General features: G+C 39.7%; 1 protein-coding gene and 1 long non-coding RNA gene across 2 annotated transcripts; both read right to left on the bottom strand.

Annotated features, from left to right (window-relative positions):
• Positions 1–6,315: 6,315 nt before the first annotated feature.
• On the bottom strand, positions 6,316–21,166 carry LOC135935623 (uncharacterized). Its single transcript, XR_010574240.1, has 3 exons — positions 20,724–21,166; positions 6,867–6,925; positions 6,316–6,806 (listed from the first exon to the last, which is right to left on the bottom strand). It is a non-coding gene; the product is annotated as an uncharacterized LOC135935623 (long non-coding RNA).
• On the bottom strand, positions 13,174–14,142 carry LOC135935619 (uncharacterized). Its single transcript, XM_065478091.1, has 3 exons — positions 13,911–14,142; positions 13,536–13,844; positions 13,174–13,472 (listed from the first exon to the last, which is right to left on the bottom strand). Exons 1-3 carry the CDS (start codon positions 14,041–14,043, stop codon positions 13,189–13,191), a joined length of 726 nt encoding a protein of 241 aa, XP_065334163.1. The 5' UTR covers positions 14,044–14,142; the 3' UTR covers positions 13,174–13,188.
• Positions 21,167–25,527: the final 4,361 nt, after the last annotated feature.

The raw sequence follows: 25,527 nt of genomic DNA on the forward strand, positions 1-25,527 counted from the left end.
GATTGAAGAGTTTTATGCAGAAAATTAAGCAAAAATGCAGGAAATTTTAAGTGTCACTAATTTTATTCAATTTACAAAAAATTAATTATAGCTTTCGCATCTTTTTTTGAGTAAAATATTTCATTTTTCAGGTTTCAGGCTTCAAAATGGGGAAGGTGGACGAGGCGCGAGCCACTTCAGCCACAAGTCCACTGACAGACGCGAGCAAGATGCTGGAAGCGGCGCTGCAGCAGATGGATGGCATCATTTCAGGTTAGCCCTGGCCGAAATTAGCCTTTTAACCATATTAAAATGCATGCCTTTAAGCCTTGAACGGCGAGAGTACCAATTAAATAAAAGCCGAGGTTGAAAGCACTTCTTACCAAATTAATAAACTCGCGGATCTAAACAATTAAGAAGTATTAACCATACCGTCATAGATACATGTTTGTATTTTACCCAATTCGGATATCTTTGCTGACGAGGGATGATAAGACGACAAAGCTAGCGAATTTTGAGGGGACGAAATTCTCCAATAATATAATTATTAACGAGGTCACCGTAATTATCAGTATTTATTAAAATACATATTATCAAGCAACCGATGAATAGATTTTGAATTAGTAATGTTCAAATGAAAACATCATTTCTGTGTCATATTTTCCAAGAGAAAAATTAAAACGCACATCACATGATTATGAAAATTTGCGGTGACAACTGAGAATCTTTGACTGTTTTTTGCGTGAATGCAATCGTGGGGAATGTATCGATGACGGAACCCGTCGGCGCGGTGTCCGATTTCCAGCGCCGCTCGTTCCCTTGCGAAACGACGACGGTCGTTGACACGGACTTTATCACCACCTGGCTGGCGCCCTGATTACGCATTCGTGCGTTCTTGGCCGCAGTCTCGGGACAAACGCCGGCCGGAAAATGCCTCCCAGCATTCTAAGAAGCTTTCGCAGGAGCATCAAAAGCAAAAAAGGTAGGAGCTCCTAAACCGATCCGAAAATTAGATTTTGCCAAAATATGAGCAACAGAATTTCACTCCAAATGCACTCCAAATATTGAAAACTTGAATTAGGCACGTGAAATTTTTCATTTATTAATTAATTTGCATGTTAAACTTTAAAAAAATAATTAGGCAATTAACTGCACAAAATATCGAGTTCATAATTATGTTTCTTCTCATCATTTAAAAAGATAAATATTTTCGGCACGTTAAAGGGCCAAACTATAGCGCAGAACTTGGCGAATTTCGTAATTTAGAGGCAAAAGGGGCGACCCTTTGCGAAGGGTGCGTGCGCATGGGCGTGGAGGTTGCGGGGGCGGACCGTGGGGCCGGTGAGCGGCGAGGCAGTCGGCGGGCGAGGCTGCTTGGAGGCGGTCGCAGGCTGCGGCGTCGGGGGCGGCAACAGGTGCATGTCTGCGTCTACTGCCGACAACAACAACGGCGGCGCCGACGTCGGCGCCGAGTGGATGGCCCGCTGGTGGTGTCTCGTCTGCCACAAGCACAAAAACGGTCAGTCTCTGGGCTTTGAAGTGGTCTGTTTTTTTTTTATTAAGTCTCGAAAATTTGGCCTAGTTTCATAGGATTTGTTAATTTTATTTATTTCGGCTGCATGAATGGGCTAGACAGTTTTCGGGAATTTAAATCCCTGGGTATTCAATCGCATTACGTCCAAGGTATAAATTGTTTTAGATGCATCGGCATAAGGCAAGCGCGTTAATAAAATTTTAAAAAAGGCTTTAAAACTAACGAGACGATCGAGTTATTTTGAAATGAAAAGTATGAAAGTTTAAAAATAAATTGGACTACAAATCTCATTTAATAGAACTCATTCAGATAAGATTCGCGCTTGTTAGTGGGTAGTGTAAATCAATAACAAAGTGACTTCATGTAAATTAAAAAAAAAAATTGGGGCTGTGTCTGTGAGTAGCAGATATTCCATTTTCTCTCTACAATACTTCAGGGCATGGCAAAAAGCTAAGCTGAAAGAAAAACAGACGCAATCAAGTGACTTGAAAATACTTATAAAATATAAGAAAATTCAGAAATTTTCCAACCGTTTCGATGGATTTTTTCGATTTTAGAAGAATTTACCTAGACATACAAGACTGATGTATAATTTTTCGTGACTATAAATCGGTTGATTTATAAAATTTTTGCAGGCCAAAACGAAATAAAAAACAATTTGACTGTGCTGCCTTATTAATCATGTTCTCTGCATTTTAGGTAGATATTTTTTTTATCAAGTTTGAAATATATTTGAGTAAAAACAACTGCCTACGCTGGGAATGATATTAATTTTTATCAAATGATACAATTTTGAAACACACTGATTAATTAAAAACAATATTATCAATTTTTGATAGACGGCAATGAAGGCTGAAATGCGCAAGGTTGTCGCAATTAATTCATTTGAAATTAAATATAGATTCTTCGGTGTATGGCGAGCGGTTTGTTTTTCCTATTTCTACATCAACTAGTTGCTGCTGGCTACAGCCCTCATTCATGGGCTGCGATCATAAAGTTTGTTAGTAAATTGTAAAGGGCGTAATAATTCACCATGTTGCTTTAAAATAACTAATATTGATTTGAAATTTATTAACAAACTCTAATTTTAACTCATGATTCCTTCTATAGGGCTGTAACCAACAGCCGAACTAGTTGGGCAGAACATTTTCGTATAAATAAGGACAAATTAAATAGCTGAAAATACACCGAGGTAGCTGCTTTTAATTTCAACTGAAAAACAATATCGTCATTGCGGCTACACTATTTGCACAGCTTTTTATATTACATTGGTCGGAGTGAATGAATTAACATTTACAAAACTAAAAGTATGTCAACATTTTTGTTTGTTTGCCGATGGTTATGCACTTGAGTTAAACTCCTTCCAACTCCAAACATGTTAAATTGGAATAAAGTTGAAAGTAAACATATTTTGTTTAAAACATATATTATTGACTTAATCGACTGACTGTTAAATAAATAATGACTTTTCTAAGGTTGGTTTCATTTGACATATTGGACGATTTTTTATTTTAATTTAAAATTCTGGAAGATATAGGCAAAAAGGATGTATTCCTGAATTACTTCCAAAAAAATCATCAAGAATATTGTTTAAATCATTATTATGCTTATTTATTGCCTTCAATACATAAAGAACATTAAAAACCCAAGGAAATGTCAAGAAAGCTAGCAATAAAATGCAAAAAACGACGAATTACATTAGCTTATTTTCTTCAAATTATTAAAGCTGTAAATCACGTATTTTGTCATCTCAAAATTCAAAATTTTTCTTGTGTCTAACATTCTGCCGCCACATTGCGTGTTTCCAATTTGTCTCGAGTCCTAAGTTGATAGAGAATTCGCCAGGCGTGAAGACGTCTTATAATAGTGGTCGCTGTTAAAACGACCATGCTTCTCAACCTCCTCCTCCTCTTCGATCTTCTCCAATCTCGGTCTTTGATATAAATTTGTTTTCCTAGTTGGAAATCTGTGAGCATCCCTTGCGTGCTCCTTTAAAGAATTGCCAGGCACGCGATCTTGCTCCTCAACCTTTTCATCTTCCTCCTCGTAGATCGTCTCCAGCCTCGGTCTTTCATGAAAATTACTTGGTCTTCCAATTGGATGACTCTGCCAAGATGGTGGACGTCGGTGAACATCCCATGCGTGCTCCCTTAAAAACAACAAGGACAAATAGGAATTGCAGTAAGTGCACTGCACCCAATCCAATTTCTTAAATTTCGCAGCAAGTCCATTAAAATATGATCTTTGTCCCTCTTGGAAAACTTCGATTCGATATTTTCTTCCAGGTGGACACCACTGCATTGCTCTTTCAAAAAATCAGCGGCAATCGTGGATTTGCATGCTGCGGTGTCCTTTTCCTCCTTCTCTTTTGACTCAGAGTTTAGATTTTCCGAAGATTTAAGTTCCAGTTCATCATTGTTGCATTTCACCAAATTTTCCTCGTCCTCTTTTACACAATCTTCCTTGTTGGATCTTGCACTCTTTGGTGTCGTAGATGCCCTCCAATTTTGGTTTCCTGGAATTCAAAATAAATCAGTATTGATGAAAATTGGTTATTGAAAATGACAGAAACGTATTATTTTCAAGACATCCTTCCTATTCAAATTCGTGTCAATAGGAAATAATATGAATTTGTTTCCACGTGATAGTTGAAAGGCTGTATTTAATGTCCTGTCAAGGATTATTGTTTTTATATTTTCAACAAATGAAATTTCAATAGTTTCAAAATAAATGTTATTTTCTTTTTAAAAAGAAAATGGTAAATTTAATACATATACCGAATGGCAAACGTAGCTCATCGCTTAAGTTCTCGGAAAATTCATGGAAGGTCGAGTTGAGTCTGAAACCAAATACACATTACCAATTTTCATCTAAAGTGTTTTTCGTCTCTCTTACTTGGCCTTATCAATGCAAAGGTGGCAGAGGACGTCATCCTTTGCGACAATTTGGCTGTTGGCATCGTCAATGCTGTGGAGCTCGCTGTCATTCGCGACGAAAGACATGACATTAACTTTGGCTTCGTCCAAAGGGCGCCGGCACAATCGACATCTAATGATTTCCATTTTCGTCTGTTTGGCGACGGTGCGATCCCTGAATTTAAAAAAAAGCAGCAATATCGCGAGCTCTCTAATGAACTGATGCTTCTGCTTGCTCTAGCCCGACGTAAAGTGTTGGAATTCTCATGCGCAGGAAGAAAAGAATTGTTTGGAATATTTGTTTGCGGTCAAAGGTCTGTTTGCTTGTATTTTGATCATTGTTTGCATTGGTTGTTTTATTTTTAAACGAGCCCTAATGATCTGATTTGAGAGACTGTCCTAATTCAGAAGTAGTAGGGAGTTTCTTAAATTTCCGATTTCAGTAGGAATTTAGCGTCAGAAAAATCAGGGATGTCCTTGGAACATTCATAGTTTTATAAAAAAATGTGTTTTCTTCAATGAACTATTACTATTTGTTCAGTAACGACACACATTGGACATTGATCATAAAATTCAAGATATTTTTACTTGTAAAATTTCACAAATTCATGCATAGATCAATTCAATTTTTGCGAAATGCGCGAGGCATCCGTTTAATTCGGTGCCAATTTGGGCGAGAAATGCGAAGGAGAGCGCCAATCTGGCTCCTTGGAGGCAATTAAAAGGGGTGATTGGCGTCACTTCCACCCCTTCGCCTCCACTTGCGCCCCTGAGGGCTGTTCTAGCTGTTCTGCTGATGAAGGGCCTTGCTGGAAATTAATTCGTTTCGTTAATTGCGCTCACGAGCTGCTGATGGGACGTTCGCCTCATTTGCCAAAGTTTGCTGCTCACGCGAGTGGAACAGGTGTTGATAACTTTGTTTCGCATTTTACACCCGGCAGTTTTCTTCAGAGCAGAAACTTCCTCGTTTGTTTCTGCTCATGCGAGTTAAAAAATAAATAGTACAAAAGCATGGAAATATATCATCAATACTGCTTTCTTACTCAGTTTATTCCAGATATTTTTTGTCATAAGTTCATTTGAAGAATAAATTATATGATTTTATTTCAAGTCAACGCACATGCACCCATGCTTCTCTACCCGTTCTTTCTTCGTCACTGTGACAACGCCAACAGAAATGTCGAAATCGAGAACGAGTTGCGGAAAACTCATTCGTCTCGTGCGACGAAAATGATGTGTCGCGTTGCGGGCCCGCGGCTTTGTTTCGATTAATGGCTGTTCCCATTGTTGCGCAAGCCAAAATGCTTCATTTCAACGTACAACAGCAGCCGCAGCTGAAAAACTATGGACATATCATCCATCGGATTTTTTGCTGTGTAATCTAGTAACGTTAGAAAAAAACGAACATTATTGTATACTAGTTTCAAAGTAATCTTTATTATGGTTCTGCAGGGCTATTTTATCATTATTACTATGGCTCATTTCAGATAAAGTTTAGGTAGATAAACAATGTTTTAAAAGCCAACGAGCCATTTTTAAACCTTGTAGCTCGTCAAACACATATGTTAATTAAGACTTTTAAATTTTCGAACTTTTCCTTGGGAATTCCTGGTGAAATGCATCCGAAATTCAAATAAATCGGAACACAATGTGTCAAGTAAATATTCGTCAGCACTAATGTATTAAAAAGACTGAATTGCACTATAAAACATTAAATACCACGCAGCATCTGACGCTTTAACGTGTTTGTGTTTGTCAAATTTTCTTGAAAAAGCAAATTTCCTTCTTTTCAAAATTACGTAAGTAAAAATATTATTTATTTGTCTCAATTGAGGCCGAAACTTGTTTTCTTGATTTTATTGCTTTAAGGGGGTAAATTGAAACACATTTTCATTTCAATTTTGTTTTATTTCAATAATAATAATTATTGTCGTTTCATTCACGTTGTTCCAATATGCACTACTTGCTTATGTAACATTTTATATTAAAATTTGATTTCAAACCGAAAATCGCGTATTTAAAATTGCTTTTTGATGTGGTTGTTGTTGCCGTGATCAGAATCGTAATCGCTGTCCGAGCTGAATTCAGCATCTGAGTCCTTTCTGAGCCCGAGTGCGCGGCCCATTTGGTGGATGTCTTCTAAAACGGACTGCAAATTGTTGCTCAACGTCTCACTGTCGCTTGATTCGTCACTTTGGTCGATTTTTTCAGTCTTTTTCGATGTCCCACTTGTGTTGCCTCTTCGTGGGTCGTTGGTTTTTGACGCAATATTTTCGGGATTCAAATCAGGCAGTGTCAACCTTAAATATTTTTGAAATTTGAGTTTCCGTGGTCTGCTCTTTGGTGATGGATGCCTCTCGTTCTCCATTTGGTATTTTCTAAAGTTTGTGTTTGCTTCATCAGCAGTGTTTTTATACGAAATCTGAAGTTTTACTCACATGAAGCAGCAGCGACTGTTGATTATTTCTGACCTTGTTCGACAGTCTTGTTCAAAGCACTGAAACCATTAACAATAACATAATTACTATCGTTATATCAACATTATTTATCGCCACATTTTCATATAACAATTATTCGAAGTGTGGTGTGGTCTCCACACCACACTTCGAATAAAATACGACATTAATAGATAACACTAGATGATCAAAAAAGTAGAGCTTTTTATTTAAATCAACTCTGAAACAAAGGAAACGCACGACACTTTAACTAATCAACTGAGAAAATTTCAATGCTCACATTCTTCTTTATTTAGCATTACGATTCTGGAAATTTATTTCCTGCTTTACAATTAAATAAACCCCCATTTTTGCCAAGTTAATTTTCATTTCAATGCAGCTCCTGTTTCGAGTTTCGACTTAAGCGCAAATTGGCAGCTGCGGTCCCTCGGGGGCAATTGATGCGGATTCTGCATAATTGATGCAAATAGCTGCCGCATAATGGACCGCGTGCGGATGTAGGTGCCGCTTTAATTAAGGTGCTGGTGCCAAAGAGCGAAATGCCAGCCAGCCTGCTGTCTTTGTTTGCCGACGCTGCGCGGCCAGCGATGCCCTCCCTTATCTGCAACTCGCCAGCCTCCGCACTCGGGGAGGTGACAAATATCGCGCCCGAGCAATTCCCAAAGCTCGCGTGGATGCGGGGTCAGAAACTTGCAACTTATAGTTCTCTCCGAATGCCCAACTTTTATTTAGGTTTAGCGACTAATTGTAAGAAATTGCGTTTGTAGTTTGTATTTCATCGACCACTCTGGCTTGAGGCTCAATCCCACACCTTTTGGGACAGCCTGAAGTTGGAAAATATGAAACTTTTTGTTTTATATCGGGTACTTTTTGAAAACTGTTTATATATTGATTGATATGAAAACAAGTTTCTTAAATTTTGGATGCGTATGTGATGACTTTTTGCTGATGATTTTTCGTCAAAGGAGCTCCAGGTGGTCAAGTAGAGGCAGTCCACAAGATTTTTTTAAATTATTTTCGATACAAAAGAACTGTGAATTCTCTCATTGTCAGCAGACGTCAATTAATTTTTTTTTCTCCTACGAAAGAGAAATTTAAGCCTCCATGTTTCACAAATAAGCTATTGTTAGCCTTGTTTCAATGTTACGCTTTTTCTGTCTTACTCCTAGGCAAACTGAAGATCGTTTTTCACGTCCCTGGAGCAGCGTTGTGCTGATAGATAATGAAGCGGGCGGCGTATTAACGCACTGTTTGTGCGCGCACCATTTATCATTAACACACACACGCCGGAGGCCTTTGCTCAAACCCGTGCATTTCGCTCTTTCGACACCTGACAGCCCTACGCAGCCCGCAAATGGAGTTCCGCCTTAAGTTTCTCTTTGGAAGTTGTGCTCTTGATGGATTATTCTCACGCAAAAGTTTTTTAGAAATAATTTAGCTTACCACTAATTTAAACATTTTCATGTTTATTTTTCACTCGTCACTTAAAATGTAATTGGATTTTGAGACAGTTAATTTTTTTCTAATTTGTGCGAAAACAACAATCTTTTGTGTTTTTAAAATTCATTATCTGGCGAAATTTGAAAGCAGGTTCACCCGCCGTTTGGCATTTTGATAAAGTGTAAAGCGAGTGTTGGCGGAATCGATCTCGAGAGTTTCGGCTGCTGGCAATCCATTTGTGAATCCAGCCAGCATATCCAGCCGCGGGAGCGCATATAATGCCGAAGCAATTTCGCCAGCGCTCTGGCCGCACAAAAAATTGCTCCCCCGCGAGTCCCGCAGGACAAAAAGACGCCGTCGGGCTGAATGCGCGAATTTTTAATATAGACTCTGTACTTTTTCGTTGCGAATGAGGAGGAAGAGGCTCTCTCGGCAAAGGCAAAAGCACCCATCGATCTCCCGCCGCTGGAAGAAAGGAAAACGCGGGAATCCGAGGGCTGGGACTCGAGGGGCGCCGCTTTTGCTCGCAAAAACAAAAACATTTCACTCCACCTTCCGGTCCAGTGTGCTTTGACAATACAAATCTGCAAATTCGAGGTGAACGAGGAAAAAAATACGAAATATACCAAGGGAAAAATGGTGAAAGTTGAAACAGGGCATTTTTATGAAGACGGAACATTTTTAGTTGTTAATGCCAAGAGGTAATTATTATTTATCTAGGGTTTATCTAAAATTCTACAAAAAAAGTTATGCCATGTTCAGCTAAGCTTAGCCTTCCATTTTCACATTTTTTTTTAGTTCTCATGCCATTTTCTTTTTAATTTTGACACGAGGTGTGGGTGTGTGGGAGCGAGAGGATGCTTTTTGTGCCGTGTCGCCGCCAGATTTGGGCAATTTCGCTTGGCGCGGCGCCGCATGATTAGATTGCCTCCGCGCGCACCAGATGAGCCGCGTGTTTGCTCACTAGAAATATGATGTGAGTGTGTGAAAGGAAAATGGACTGGCCGACGCACACCGAGGAATTTGTGCCGGCGGAAAATGGCTTCGATTATATTTCTCATTTTGACCGGCGCAAGAATTTTTTTATCGGCGCAAGAAAAACGAGCATAACAATAGTCATTATTAGTTTCCCTTTTCATAGAGAATAATTCCCAGAATTGTTCACATTGCGTTTCTGCTGTTTCATAGAAATGGTAGAAATGATTTTGGGCGTTATAAATTTTTAAAGACTTTCATTAAACAGTCATAGTTTTTGTCAAAATATTTTGATTCAATTGTTTCACATGAATTACAAATTAAAATTATTATCAATTTTGAAAATGGATGGAATTTAATATTTTTCTTTGGTGTTTTTTTAATTTATTTGAAAATTGTCGGCTTTCCTCCGTGCCATGGCAAATTGAGACCGATATTCAGACATATTGATCTATCAATTTTTCGCTCCGTTTGACAGCAAACGCGCGCTTTGGCTCGCGTGTCGGTTGTCGGCGTGAAATCAGTGTGAAAATAAATTCGGTCGTGAAGTATTTTATTTTGACTCAACAATAATGGGCCAATAGGCGTCGTCGGACGCCACCTGCAGATTCTCCAATGGATCGATCGACAAGAGCACACGCACTCCGCGAGTGCATTAGACAGATGGACAGAGAGGGAAAGAGAAAAGACGAGGAAAAGCCCTTTTGCCGGTGTCACCTGCCGGCTGACAAGCAAATGCGTGTTCGCTCCGCACTCCCAACAGAAAAAGCCACCCCTATGGGTGCCACATATTTATCCTGACGAGATCGAAATATGTCGAAACGGTTTGAGACCATTAAAAAGATGGAAGGGAGGAAAAAATGTTGAGCACGCTGTGATATACGAAAATCATAGGATGTGTATTACATTCAATTAAAATAAGTTCGTATAAAAATGTCGATTGTTTCAATAAAAATATCTTTTGAACCTATAGCTTGAAAATAACTTCCGCTTCATACTCAAAGTATCTAAATTTTAAAACCTCTACTATTTTAGTTAGTATGTAAACACTTGAGGTTGGTTGTTCCATGTATTTGAATTAAAACCTCGTTGCTTTTTAAAATCTATTTTTTTTCTGAAAACTCTCTTGAGCTGCTCAAAAAGAATTAATTAAAATAATGTCATCCAAATCTAGCGCGTTTTTATTCATTTCCCGGGGGTGGCTACCCTAGACCATGTTCAATTTAAGGATTTTCCGCCGTTGCGTTCGCATGTGTCACTGTGTCGCATCTCTCTCCTTTCGTTCGCTTCTCTCCAAAGGCGCAGCAGTCAGTCCATCTGATATTTACGAGCACTAGGCCAGAAACAAGACAAACTATAGTGTTTTTGCGCCCGATTCAAATCTGTTTTATTGGCTCTCTTTCCTTCTTAACCCTTTTGACGTAGAATCGGCACGGAAATTCGCCTAGTGGAATGTCTTGCAAGGACGAACCCCCGATTCCCGGTCCTCGGACAGGGATAAAAAGAGCAAAATAAAAAAAAAATTGCGGAAATATAGCTCGAGTTGATCTATAAGTATTTTGATACAATAAATCCAATAAATTCATCGAGGCAATTTAACCTTCAGTTCAGACCAAGGTTCGCAAAACCAGCATTTTTCCGGAAAAAATACTGCATTGTAAAAACTTTTTTCTGCAATTTTGTTCATTTTTATCGAAGATCTAAGATTCTCATGATTGATGACCAAAAATAGGGATTTTTACAAAATTATTATAAAGCCACTGGTTTCACCAAAAGACTGAAAATTTGTTCACTCGTAATTTGAACAAAATTGTTGATTTTTTTGTGAGAAATGTGACCTTTTCGGGGTTAAATTCAAAAAATGTTGGAAAAATAATAACTCGTGGTTTTTTCCCAGCTGTTTTTTTGCGCAAATTTGGCGGACCCTGATTCATTCTGAGAACAAAGAAATGCCAAATTGAAATCCACAAAATAATTTGAAGGCTTGCCTCTCTCTCTGAACACTCGCTTGCTATTCGTGCGTGTGTGAGAATCATAAATTTTCCAACTCGCAAAACAAACAAACATCAAACGTGAGCATATTGTTAGCACCGTTAGAAATTGGAACACGATCCTCGTTTGACGTTTGCATTTTGCATAATACCGTTGCAAGTTCATCAATAATGCATTCCATTTATGGTTTACTTTCGCACTTTTTGCTAAATTTGATGCATGTGTCTTTCGTTTCGGAAAACAATGTATCCCCATTTAAAAATTAGGAGTTTCAGGCTTTTGCGTGGCGTCGTTTTGTGCGTTATCTAGTGTTTGTTCAGCCTTTGCCCGCGGACGACTGATTGCGAATCGCACGTCGGCGCGTGCTGCCGCATGAATCGAGCGGCTCATTTGTTATGTGCAGTGCGCCGCGCGAGACGACAGACCTTTTCGCCTTTTCTCGCCAGCGCAAATGGAATTACGCGGCGTGGCGTCTGACTCCACCTTACACCCCACCCAACCCCGACTGCGACGCGACTTTTCGCCAAACATCTGTTAAAATAGCTTTACTGATCAGAAAATTAAAAATTAATCAGTCTTAAATGTTGAAACTTGAACCCCAGAATTTTACAGAGTATAACTGGGCAATTTTTGCTTTCATTGATGTAATAAACTGAGAATCATATTCCAATTAACACGTTTTCCTCAAGAATTACAATTTCTTCGCGCTTGATTAATTTTTTATCACCTATTTTCTTGTTAATTTAGGTTTGGAACCTTAAATTTTGATAAAAAAAATAATTTATTGCCACGTACCTTGCATTGAGCACACTGCAAGCACCCAAGTCTTGACGCTGTCTGGCTAATTCGCAATTTTACCTCACCAGCTTGCAATCTAATTGCCATTCTCGTTCCTTTGTTTTTCAAATATATTTACATGTCCACGTGCCTGGCCCCCCTGCGTACCAGGGTCGCCACAACACGAGCTTAGGGGAACCTTTTCTTAATTGAAGGTTACAAAATACCGGCAGCGGGTTCACATATTTTCTAGCTGGAGGTTCCATCTCTATTGTAAATAACGAAAATTTTGTATCTTGCCCGTCCCAAATGCGATCTTTTTCATTCCGTAAAAAAGGCAGCTTTAAAGTTGGAACCACTCGCGTTTGCCGCACTTTAAAGTGGAGCAGGCAGTTAGGCAAGCGCGACTCGCAGCTGTTGTGCAGGTTGCGCACTTTCCGTGTCCGTCCCTCTTTCGCGGCAAATCGGCCTTTATCTCTGCAAATCCCTTTCGTGTTTCGCGGATTTGCCTAATTTACGGGCGCACCTGTATTTACGAAAGCCCTTCAGCTGCACCGCGCTAAAGTGGAATTTGCCACTGCTAATGACGCTCGCTGACGAACAGCGAGGGTTGCCACTTGCCGACTTGAAAGTTGCACAAGGAAAATTCGCCGCGAAAGCATACGTAAGCGAACCGTAAAATTTAAATCTTAAAGCAAACATATATCTCTTGCAGATAAACGGAAATTTTTGCACCCATAGTAAATTTCTCAAACTGATATTATTTTTGTTCATGGGGACTTGCGTATAAACTAAAATTCTTTGAACTCATCAAGCTTTTGATATCTTTTCAACGAGATTAATAGATTGTTGCAAGGTAAACGCACATTTGCAGGCCAATGTTTTGAAGAAATTTATTTAATACGGTTGACATGAAACGCAGTTATGCAAAAAGGCACACCAACTAAATCTATAAATTATCTTCAAAATATAAAACACGATTCGGAAATATTTCAGTTTGTGAATCGTGTCCTCGTCCTGTGAATGTTAAAGCATAATTATGAATAAATTATATTTAAAAATGTACATTATTTAAATTAAATTGTAGCTAAAATGACGAATAGTTTCACTTGAAATTAAGTCATTGCTTGGTCTCTTTTTCCTCGCCTTCTTTGAGTTTTTTCAATGGCCATTTGTGAACCTTGGCCACTTCCTCGTCTGTTCTCAACGTCAGCTGTTGGTTGAAAAGGAAATCAAACCCGTACTCGAAAGCCTGAGTATTTCTGAATCTGAATGTGTCCTCCTCTTTCTTTCTCTCTTCAGTCACATTGATCGCGTGACCGGGTCTTTTTGGCCCATTTTTTGGGCCCAAGTCAACTGACCTTTGATCTGAAGGAGGTAATGTCTTCATGCTGGGATCTGGACCTGTAGGCATTGTATCCCATAATTCAGAATTGAATAAAAATTCGAAAATAATTTCATTTGTACCTGCGGCCTCATCAGGCATTCCTGGCATGTCTTGACCCTTTGTATTAGATGAAACAATCGGACACTCGTGGTGAGTGAGCATGAATTTTAGCACCACATTATGGCAATCCGGACATATAATTAAATGGTCTACGTCTACCCCAGCAGGGATTGCTGATTCCACACCGTCTATGTCGAAAAAGAAGAAGGGTCTCATTACCATTTCTGAGTGCCCTACATCTGCGTGTTTGTAAATTTCGTCAGGGTTCATCAGCTCGTTGCAAATCAAACAGAATCCTGCTTTACTTTCAGCCAGAATTGAGAGATCCCCTGATTTGTGCGAAAACAGAGGTTAAAATGCTAAATTCACAATCATAGTAATCGTATGTGTTATACCTGCGATGAACTTGAGCAATCCAGGCGCATCTTTGGGATTATTGTTTTTATAAAAGACATAAGCTGTTCTGCAGTAAGTGCAGCACATTTCTTCAAGGGGATTATTGCAATATTTGCATAACACCTGCTCCATTTTGATATTAAAAGACCGGGATCGTAGTCAAATGAGAAACAAATGACCCGATTGAGGCGAAGAATGCCAGAGTACACCAGTGGGAGTGTAAAAGATGTTGTGCGTTTCCGGGATAAATTGTTAGCAGGATTAAAAAATTGTAAGAATTCTAAGCGCTCGTGTCATTTTAGGAGCAATGCAGAAAATACTCGTTGGAATTCATTTCGGACTGCAGCGACAACTCCCAAATATAAACGAAATTAAATTTTTATACTATATACGTTTATGAAATGATTGCGACAGACTCCAATTTGTTTATAACTGACTTAAAAAAATAGAATTAACTTACCAGAGTTGTGATTGTAATTTCTACGGCGAGGCTTGTGAAAAATACCACATTAAAAAATGTGCAGCAAGAAAATTGACTTTGAGAGAAGCAAAAAAAATTGTAAAAATTGATAAATTGTAGATTTAGTGTTGCACGCACATTGCGTTTAATTAATCATCGATTGATTATTAGATTCAAATTTTGGTTTATTACGGATCAGCAGGGCAACTGTGCCCCATACATCCACATCCAGAACTTAACAAAAATATTTCATTCATTTCATTTTATTGGACACCATCGGTGTACAACTAAAGTCAATTACAAATTTATTTATTATAACGGAATGCTTGTGATAAAGTTAAAGGTTTTTTGACACAGTCTAGTAAATGGTACATACTAGAAAGCAAAGAATCACAATAAATACATTTACAATTAGCGGTGACTTCGAGATGAAAACATTTATGTGAACAGACGAGGAAATGATAGCCATGAAAAGAATATCTAGTTAACATAGCCCTGTCTTTACAATTTGTATTAGTCCAATCCACATTACACATAGCAGGGGTTTCAAAAAATTTTGGGTCAATAGATTGTCGTTTAACATTCATGTTATTCAAAAACTTCTCATAGGCAATTGTAGAGGGAAGAGAGTATTTAGATTTAAGGTCATTAACAAAATAATCAGTCTGAACCAATTCATAGACAAATCTGGATTTCATTCTTTTGTCTACGCTGAGGGCTTTTTTAAAGAATCTAGATTTAGCACATTCCAACTTGTTAAGATCATTCAGAGATAAATGAGACCAAATTGCTTCTATACCATACGAAGCTACAGGAGAAATTGCCAAGTTAAATAACTTTTTTGCAGTGGAAATAGACGATTTTGAAAGGTTTTTAATTTTAGATGTTGCAAAAATTGACGCTTTAACTCTCTTATCCAGATGATTTGAAAAGCATGTTCCAGACGTTTGGAATGTCACGCCAAGATAGTTGACAGAGGAGGAAAATTGTAGGCAATTTGTTATCTCCCATTGTTTCTCGATTTTGCTATATCTGCCAACACCTTTATTTCTAAATTTAATGATTTGACATTTTTCCCAATTTAGAGACAGTGACATAGTAGCTAAATAAATCTTGATATTATTAATGAGATCATTGAAAATTGTAAGATTTTCACTTAAAATAACAATATCGTCTGCGTAAAGAATGCATTTAACACCAGGATAATTCAGTAATAGATTATTGAAATCACAAATAGCATAAATAAATAGAAACGGTGACATGCAACCGCCTTGTTTGACTCCGTTACTCTGCACAATTTTCTTTGAAATAGAGATGCCATCGTTGATTGTCAGAAAATTTACATCCAAAATATCAGCAAGTAAATTTAGTTCATGAAACGTAAGTTCGTTAGTATCAATAATTTTACGGAAAACAAATTTGCGGTCTAGAGAATCGAAAGCCTTTTTTAAATCGAGAAAAAGAGCGTAAAGAGGTTTCCTGTTTACATATACTACTGATTCAATAGATTGAATTAAAGTTTCGACAGCTTTAATTGTAGATCTACCTTTGATGAAGCCATATTGATTATCAGGGATGAATTTAATAAGGCACGAGTACAGTCTCTTATTTAGCATTCGATCAAGTAAATTATATAATGAAGCTGAAATATTAATTCCACGATAGTTATTAGTATCATCCTGACTGCCTTTATTCTTAAAGAGGAGCTTTAAATTAGAGATTTTCCACTTTTTGGGAATATAACCTCGCTTAAGACAGTTATTGAAAAAATCTGTGAGCTCTAATAGAAGATGCTCACTGAGAAACTTCAAAGTCTCATTAGTTAAGAGGTCAGGACCAGGAGCCTTTTTTACTTTAAGCTCTTTAACCGCAAGGCTAACTTCTTCTTTCATGAAGTGTTTAACATCTGGTGTTCTGACCATGTTGGTTAACATATCTTTCAAATTTAAAGAATCATTGGAGCCGAGGTTCTGAATATTATAAATTTTTTCGAAATGAGTTTCCCAATCTGACATGGCGACATTGTTTACCTTTGAAGAGTCACCTTTTTTATTTAATAATTTGTAAGATAGATGCTCAGCTTCAAAAATGATTTTTTCATCACATTTCTCGATAAATTTGTCCTTTTTCTGTTTAATTATTCTTCTATAAGCCGTCTTGACATTGGCAAAAATTTCTAGCACTTCTAATTTAATATTTTCAGAATTTGGGAGAATAGATGATGCAGAAAGTTTATCAATAAAATTTTGAAGAAATTTTAGATCTTGTTTGAGTTCAAAGCACTCGGAATCGAACCACGGTTTACTAATACGAGACTTGCAGAGCAAATAATATTTAGATTTTTCAACAATTGTGAGAATATTTTCATAAAATATATTATTATCCTCTAAAGCTGATTTAAGTGACTCCTTTTGACCAGCCAAAACATTTGTCAAGCAATTATAATCAATCTTAAAAGATTTTACACGCTCTGCAGTTTCTAAGGAGGAAACAGGGACTTGAAACTTAAAATTTAGTTGTCTGTGTTTTCTGATGAAAGAGTCAGTCAATTTGAAGTCTAACTGTAAAATTTTGCTAGAGCATAGAATTAAATCGACAACGCTCTCTCCATTTGAGGCAACGTACGTGCTTTTATAAGGAAGTGTATTAGCTATACTTAATTCATTCAGGAACATAAAATCAGTGATCAAGTCATTCTTCAAATTTTTACGGTCAATGCGGCAATTGAAGTCACCGCAATAAATCATTACTTCAGGTAAACGAGCGTAACTAACTGCTTCAATAAGTTCATCCCACAAACAATCGGTGTTAATGTTAGGCTCAAAGTAACTACCAAGGATTGAAAAATATTCAAAATTTAGAATAATAGTATTCTCAAGAGAAAAGAAGTTGACAAGTTTTCCGCATTTGGCGTTGTAATAGACTGAAACTCCCCTCATCGGGCGTCCAAAAGAGTGATTTTTTATGCCAAAGATGTGTTTAGAATAGAACCCCATTATTGAAAAATCGTCTAATAAAAATGTTTCAGTCAGAACTAAGATATCAAACTTACTAAAATAGTTATCTCCCAAAAGTTCATGAACTTTTCTCAAAGATTCTACATTCCACACAAATAATGAAATTTGAACTGACTGCACTAATTGATCATTGCTGGGGACATTTAATTTAAACTTGGATCAGACCTTGCACCTGCACCTTGATCAGTCGAGGGAGCTGGAGCCTCGTTCCTAGGAACTGGAGAAAAAAGCTGACAGCAACCACGCCACCTCTTGGACTGCACTTTATTGTAAAAGTGCACCTTGATGCTGACGTCTTTCAGTTCGTTGTATAGCTGCTTCAGGATCCAAACACGGTTCATTCTGTCAGAGCCACTGCAAAGGAAAGACATCGCCACCTCTTCTAGCTTTTCTTTCTTGATTTCTTCGGCGAGCTTCTTGAAGGATTTCCTCACATTCAGAACAAAAGGCTCAGGCTTTTTGTATAACTTATAGGAGGACTTCTCTTTGGTGACAAGATGCCAAATTGTACCCCCTACAGCTTCAGATTCTTGGGTGATGATGTCGCCAACACCCGCAACGTTGGGTTCGACGTCTGGACGACCAGCAATTTCAGCACAGTCCCGAGCGACTCCCACACCCATCACAAAATCCGACCCAACTGCGTGCACCTTGACCTCTTCTTGAGCTTCCCAGAGGTTCCCAGTATGTTCTACGAAAGAGCATTTAGCTCCTTCAATGGCCAGAGAGACGCCGTCCTCTAGGGCTTTGTTGAGCACGGCGCACTCATCGATGTAGATGTTCGTATTGGGTGAGTCATCAGATTTTTCAATCTTCTGGAAGAGTCTTTTATGGGACCACTGTGGGCGAGGAAAATTATTCTGGAATGGAGGCGAAAGCTGCTGTTGAAGCGAATGATGCTTCTGGTCCTTGAGACACTCTCGAACGGACCTAAGTTCGTTGCGAAGCTCCTGGAGTTGCCACTCGTAGCGCTCCTCCCGCTGTCTGGAGTCAGAAATCACACGCTCAAATTCACTTCTCATGAATAGCATATTAGCTTTGAAGGCTTCTGTGAGATTTTCAACGACGGAGGCAAGATCGACTTGCTTAACATCGCCAGATTGATCATAATGTCGAGGAATAACAGGTGTCTGAAGATACGTCTGTTGGCAAGACTGCTGAGGGGGCGGGTCCGACTGTGGTGTTTTCGCCGGCCAGGTCTGACTTCCAGAACCCGCGTGATGAGGTCCAAAGTGAAGCGAATTGTTCGTTTGGAAAGGGTTGGCGTGTTGAGCTCCCGGAAATTGCTGCAGGGGCACCTGGAGCCCTGGCACGGAGCTCTGCCACACCCTGGGTGACGACATCCTTAAAGAACTCGAGAAAACAGTAAGAAAACTGCGAGCCGATACACGGGGCTGACCACACTTACCGGCGGCAAGGCTGCCAATCAAGGCTGCTTAACAAAAATATAACAAAGCATTTTTTTGTATTTGATAACAGAGGGAATAGTAAAATCAGTCTATCATATCAGTATTTGGCAAGAAATGTTTGGCTCAGTTTTTGTTTGAATGCACTTGAGTTCCCATTCATACACAGATTCGGCGACAGGTTGTTCCACAGGCGATAACAAATGACTTGGAAGCATTGCTCAGGCACTGTTACACTGACAAAGGGGGCCCGAAGTCGCATTCGATGCGCCCGTGACCTACCCAAAAAATCGACATCATGCATTGTTGTTACAAGATTGCGCAAATATTGGGGACTATTATTATACAAAATTTTGTGAGTCTGGACTAGAACATGCAGTTTACGTCTATCAGTGACATTTAATATTTGGCATTTTTTATACAACGGGGAAAGTCGCTGACCACGTTTCACTCCGAAAATATACCTTATGAGATGATTTTGCAATACTTGCAGCCTATTGATCTGCGCCGCGCTCAAGTTACAAAACACAACATCAGAGTAGTCGAAATGGGGTAGTATCAACGCTTTGACTAGTTTAATTCTGATTTTTTCTGGAGTCACATTCCTAAACTTCTCTAAAGTTTTTAACGTGCCAAAGACTTTTTGAAAAATTCGCGAGACTTGCCCTTCCCATGACAGGTATCGGCTATACTTGCGTTTTCATTAAATTCTCAGAAAGGCAAAGTAAAAGTCAAATTACTTGAAATATGCAGTTAGTTAAATTGTTAGGAGCATCTTTCTTTAATTCGTTGTTAATGATTGCACTTTACCTTTAACAATCTTCTGGAAGTATACCGTTGGCATATTTTGACGTCTACCGCATGTCATTGTTTTAAGCACATAGTGCCTTTGAAATTTGTGACAGCGCATCGAGTCTCTTTGGCTTGCAAATGCGATTTTCGCAGGGAACCCATTAGCTCCGCTCGCTGCACGCGGTGACAACAATATTGGAAAACTTTTGTCTGCCTTTTGCAGCCCTGCGGCAATTAATTAGAAAAGTTGGCTGCTCGCAAGGAGCCGAGGTGTGTTTTCCCTTCGCGCTCACCGAAGCAGTCGGTGAAAAATCGACAACGAGCTGTACACCATGAAAAGTCAAGAATTTAGATGAAAATGCTGGCTAATAACTAATAAGAGATTTCTTTGATGTGCGAAAATTGTTATTGAAGAAAAGTGGAAAGTAAAATCCTGTTCCGTAATTTTTGGCAGGTGCTCGGATGGAAAGCGAGTCACCGCCGGGGCCTGTGTCGCTGCTGGAGGCTGTAAACCAGCTGCAGGCAGCCGTGGGGCAGTCAGGTCGCCCCACACCCGCCCTCCCACCCCCAGACCCCTTCACCACCAACTTTTTGCTCGCGTGGATCGGCAAACCTGGACCAGCACCGAAAATCGCCAACTGCCAGGTGAGTACCTAATTTCTTTTTTCGATCTAACGGATCTAAAAAATTTTCTCTGGCATCAAAATAGTTTCAAAGCTGAAAATTAGAATTTCACGTAAAAAATTTTCCGTCTCACCGAGGAAAATAATCTGTCTTCTTGAGCACCGCGTGGTTGCCTACGTGCTCAACGCCCGCTCCTTTGTACCTCAACGCATTATTATTTTCCCGGCGAACACGCCGTTAGGAAGAAAATTCCTCTTTTCAAAAGCAAATAATCGGATCAGGCAGCAAACAAATCTGGATTTCTGCACTTTGAAGTCTGAAAGATTCCACGCTACGTGGCTGCCACAAAGGAAGCAAAATTCGGCAGGCTTCACCGTGTCAGCTCTGCAGCTTTGTGCGAATTTCGACCGAGCATTCCGTATTGATCAAAACCAACGTGCCCAATAAACGTGCAAGCCCATTTTTCGCCCCCAGATCACGCGGGGAGCAAAACAAAGGACGCCATTCACTCACCGTCACCGCGTGCAGATGATTTGGATGTGCGGGTGAGTGTTTGCCGGATCCAGTGGGAAGTGATAAAGTGGCCTCAAACGCTCATCAAAATATGGAAAATTATCGACCAAATTCATGTATAAGTTAAAAATCTTAAAAATATTAGCAGATTGGACCAAGAATGGGATTTTGGGTAATAATGAATTAATTAAGTCCGTGAAGTTAATCTGGAACTTTCTGTAGTGGCCAAGTATAAAATATAAATTTAGTTAAATTTTGAGACACGCGTTTAAATTTGATACTTTGGCAGTAGCGCGGCGATGTTCGTCTTGAGAGGAACAAATCTACCTGCGTCCGCCGTCCGCCAGTGTGGCGACGGCAAAATCACCGATTGAAACTAAACAACGGGGCGGTATCCATCAAGATTCCGTTCGGACGTCGCGAAATTTTCGAGTCTGCGTGCGAATTAGTCTTGTGCGTGGCACCGAAAATAGCCGGATTGGCACCTTTGTCGCCAGCGTCGCGTTGTCTGCTCAAAAGCCAAGAAAGAGATCTGTTTAGTTTCTGCTTGCGTCGCGCGAGTACCTGCCGCTGCTCTTCGTAGCCCTTTTTGAATGAGCCAGGTGATAATCGTGTTGTTAATTACTCCTGCTAGCCTCTGTCTTTGTTCTCGGCGCGCCCTTTGACAAATTCGAGAGTTGGTTCTTGGCAACAGCGGCCGCCTTTGTCACTGCCGGCCCTATTCATTATTTCACGGCCGAGAAGAGACTGAAATCTCTAATCGTCTGTGCTTATTGTTAGACATAATCGGTTTCAAATAATCATTCATTTAATAGCTTCATTATCCGTGGAAAACCCGTCAATTTCTTAGAATAAAATTTTTACGGGTTTAATTTTTTTTTTAAACAAATCTTAAAGCACTTTCAAACGCTGTTGGCAATTACTTTGATTTTCGTCACGATCTATCCGGCCTTTTAGCTTTAAAAAGTTTTAAGGATTGAATTTAGAGTAAAGTACATACAAGTGATCCTTCTCCTCGAGCCCACGTGCAAGTGTTTATGCTTTTTTGCCGCGTCGTTCTCTCCAAGTGGCCGCTGGTTGGTGGTGTGGGAGCCGCAGCACGTCCCGTCCACTGCCCGTCTGTCATGCCCGAAATTTATTATTCCCAGCAGCGCGGAGTGGGCGGTGACGTCACTTGAAGCGCCGTTACTCGCGGCTCCAGCGCAGTCGAAAAGTCAGCGCCATGGACAGGGACGACGAGGAAGTCACCCTGCTGCTCACCCTGCGCTCCTCGCCCTGCAACAAACTCTTCAGTCCGCTCACGGCCTGCGTCAACAACAATAATTACCAACAGAGTGGCGACCGACGCCAGAGACACACTCCGTCTAACTGGCAGGTACAACTGGCAACTTTTTAAGAAAGTCGAGCTGGGAAATTACACTCTGATTCTGTCGATTGATGATTTTAAAGCTTAAAATGTGATTTTCCCTTGAAACTAACTAAGTGTCGTTTAACCCCAGAGTTTTTAGTTAATTCAAATCAAATTAATCTGCCAAATCCATGTCAAGCATTTGAAACCCGTGCTCACTCATTGTCAGGTCTGCATTTTTACGCTCAGGTAGCGTTCGAGCCCGGCACGCGGGTGTTCAGAACGCCGTCGGCGCCGCAGTCGACGCCGTCGCCTCCGGAGGGCAGGTGGGCACCACAACCACCCGTTCGACGCAACAAACCACCCCTGCGTCCTCCACGGAGGCCTTCCTTAGACAGGACGCCCTCATGGGAACTCGGCAGTGCCTGTGAGGTACAGCAAACGCCCCTAACGAACAAAGTTTGAATTCTAACACTCATCTTGCATGACGTGAAATGCGATTGTTAAAATTCACCTCGACGTATTCAATATCAAGTCAACCCTTTAAACACACCAAGCCCTCAAGTCGAATCAATATATTATACGTTCCCACTTCTGGAGCATGACTGTTTTAATTACTATTATAAACACATGGGATTGCGACACTTTGGGATTTGGTGTAACGATTTCCAGAGCCGATCCGCGAATTGCTCTAATGTGCGTCTCATATATATTTGTTGTTGCGACGTCTTGACGTCTTCTCGAGTAATTAACTGGAACGAAATTTAATTTCCTCCGAGTGTTTTGTTCCTTAAATGGCTTCGCAGAGAGCGAGAAGCTGTTTGCTCTGTTCCATTTAGGAGTGTGTCCGCATTTCCCGCTTTATTATTATTGCTCTCAGCATGAGGCTGACAAAGAGCGATTCGCCGCTTAAAGCCGCACATTTTCCTGACACGCTTTCCATCTTAGCGCGAAATGAAGGAAAATTCCAGGAAAATCCATTCCTCCAGAAATATTATTTTGATTCAAGCTTGAAAGCACTTGAGGCAGATTTGCAACAATAACACAAATCCAACTAAAACAAAGATTAAAGAGGAATAATACTGCGTAACCCAAGAAAAGTCTTGTTCCCTAACATAAAAAAATCGCTTAATGAGTTGAGCTATGGCCAAAACTGACCCAAGTTGCGCGGCAATTTTTGAACAAAATCCGAGAAACACTTTTTCCCTATTAATTGCCACGTGGTACCAATAAAATAATAAATTAGACCGTGTCAGATAAAAAATCACTTAAAAAATTGAATTTGATGATCACACACACACTTAAAAATTCAGGCCATAAAAATGCTGCTCGTGGAGCGCGGAGAATAGCGCAGCGGTGCAGTGTTTGAAAAATCTTTCTGTGTTTCGCAACAGTGTCCCTGCCAAAATTCATGCACCTTTTTTATATTGCGATAGGATTTGGTATCTACAACATGAAAAATATCAAGCAATACGAAATCTTGAAAGGAAACAAAGCAAAATCTGTATTATTAATGTAGCTTGACCGTCTTTTGGTTATTTTATTTTATATTCAAGTCAATCGACCGCCTACTAAATTAAACCAATTCCGATAAATTTCAGTTTTCCTCCATCTAATGGATAGTGGGGATTGCCTGCATAAAAAGCCTAAATTTATTTAAGTTAAGCAAGGGATCCACTAAATGAATTCATATATTGCAAAAATCAGTCAAGCCTTATTTAGTTATGTTTATGTCCCTATTAATACCGATGTATTCGTTTCCTTCTTCTAAAAATCAAAGGGAATGAAGGCAAAAGCAGCTCAGGGGAAAAAAGACAGCTTTGTTAGCGAAGCGAACTGCCGTCGGGAAAGATTGTTGTTTGCCTGTGGGCGGCATTTAATAGCCAATTAAAGGTCTGCAGGAATGAATTGATCGAGCGATTTTCCGCTGTTCGAAACGCCACTTTGATATGTAGTTCGTTGGTTGACCACTCTAGGAAGATAAACAAATGATCACCGCCGTCGCGAGATGGAGCATCTGGAGCTGCTATAAATATTCCAGAGAGCTTAAGAAGCACCAAAAGAGCACTTTGAATACGTAATATTACTCACAGGGAAATTTTAAAGTGGATATCTTTGTCTCTCCACTTAAAAGAGCCACTCTTTGGTTTCAAAAACTAACTTGACTCAATTGTCCAAACAGGAAACGGCAAAATAATTTACTGCTGGAATTTTTAAAGTTGCTTTTGTAAATTCAAAAGCAGTAAAAAATGTTTATCCGAATTAAAGACTTCTTTGTTTGTGGCTCCTGTGGTTTTTGCTGCGTTTATCAATTAAGTCCAATTGATCGCTGCTGCCGAAGTGATCGACCGCACTTGGATCCATTTGAAAAAGGCTGCACCGACTGCTACTGACTGAGAGGGAGTCTGCAGCTTAATTGAGTTTCTCTCGCAACGCACGTTCAGATGCGTCTCGCGCGTGACACAAATGTGACGCGTGAGCATTATTTGACAGGCAGCCTCCCAACTTCGGAAAATGTGTAATTTTGGATCGCTTCCCAAATTCAATTTACACATAAACGACGTGGAACGATATTCATATCAAAATAGGCAGGAAAAACTCACGGAAAATGCCAAAACGTATGGAAAATTGCAATCAAGCACTAACACACAAAAATAGTTTGATGGATTGGTGAAATTAAAACACGGACATAAAATAGAAATTAATATTTATGAACTTATTTATGAACTTTTACAGCAATAACAGTGGACTAAATTTGAATTGAACTTGAATTAAAGACTACAGCCGAGTGAGAGCACGTGATAATTGAATTCCAAGAAACTATAGTCCATTGTTTCTACGTCGCGCGGTGAAGATTCAAGTGTAAATTAGTGAGACGAGGAGGCGACGATGGATCTTGGCTGCCACTTATTTGTCTGCTCACTCTCACAATCAGCAGTGAGTTCAATTTCAATTCATCAGGAAGGAGGCGGCTGCTGCGGCTGGGAATGCAGCGCAAGGCACAAAGCACATTCCTAAAATACGCTCCAGCGGCGACGACGGCCGAAAAAAGGGTCAGAAGGACCGAGTGCAGGCACGTGGGCTGCCAATTTTTTTCCTGGGATCGTGCGGATGAAAAATTGACATCAAAGTAACATAAAGGTAGCGGATTTTTTTTAACTTTCGGTTTAAATCCGATGGATCTTTAAAATTGGTTTCAATAAATAAAACTAAATTTGAACACGCGATCATTTTTGCCTATTTGGCGCATCAGTGGAATCGATTATTTGCACGCAAAGAGCAGAGGCATGCGGGAGATGCTTTTGCTAGAGGCAATTTTGCGTCTAACGAGTCCTTTAAGGCCGTTTTTGGCAAGTGACCCTCCCTCCCTGCGCCTCGCGGAAAAGAAACCCGAGAGCGGCTTTTAGGTCTCAAGAGGCTGTAAAATTGCAGCCTTCCACCAGAATAGCTGCCAAT

The sequence above is a fragment of the Cloeon dipterum genome, chromosome 2 (assembly GCF_949628265.1).
Source record: "Cloeon dipterum chromosome 2, ieCloDipt1.1, whole genome shotgun sequence".
Lineage (NCBI taxonomy): Eukaryota > Metazoa > Arthropoda > Insecta > Ephemeroptera > Baetidae > Cloeon > Cloeon dipterum.

Coding starts and splice junctions, on each gene's coding strand:
- LOC135935619 (XM_065478091.1), bottom strand. CDS start 14,043: ATGGAGCAGGTGTTATGCAAATATTGCAATAATCCCCTTGAAGAAATG. Junction 13,845..13,910: donor ATTGCTCAAGTTCATCGCAG/GTATAACACATA, acceptor CGCACAAATCAG/GGGATCTCTCAATTCTGGCT. Junction 13,473..13,535: donor AATGCCTGATGAGGCCGCAG/GTACAAATGAAA, acceptor CAATGCCTACAG/GTCCAGATCCCAGCATGAAG.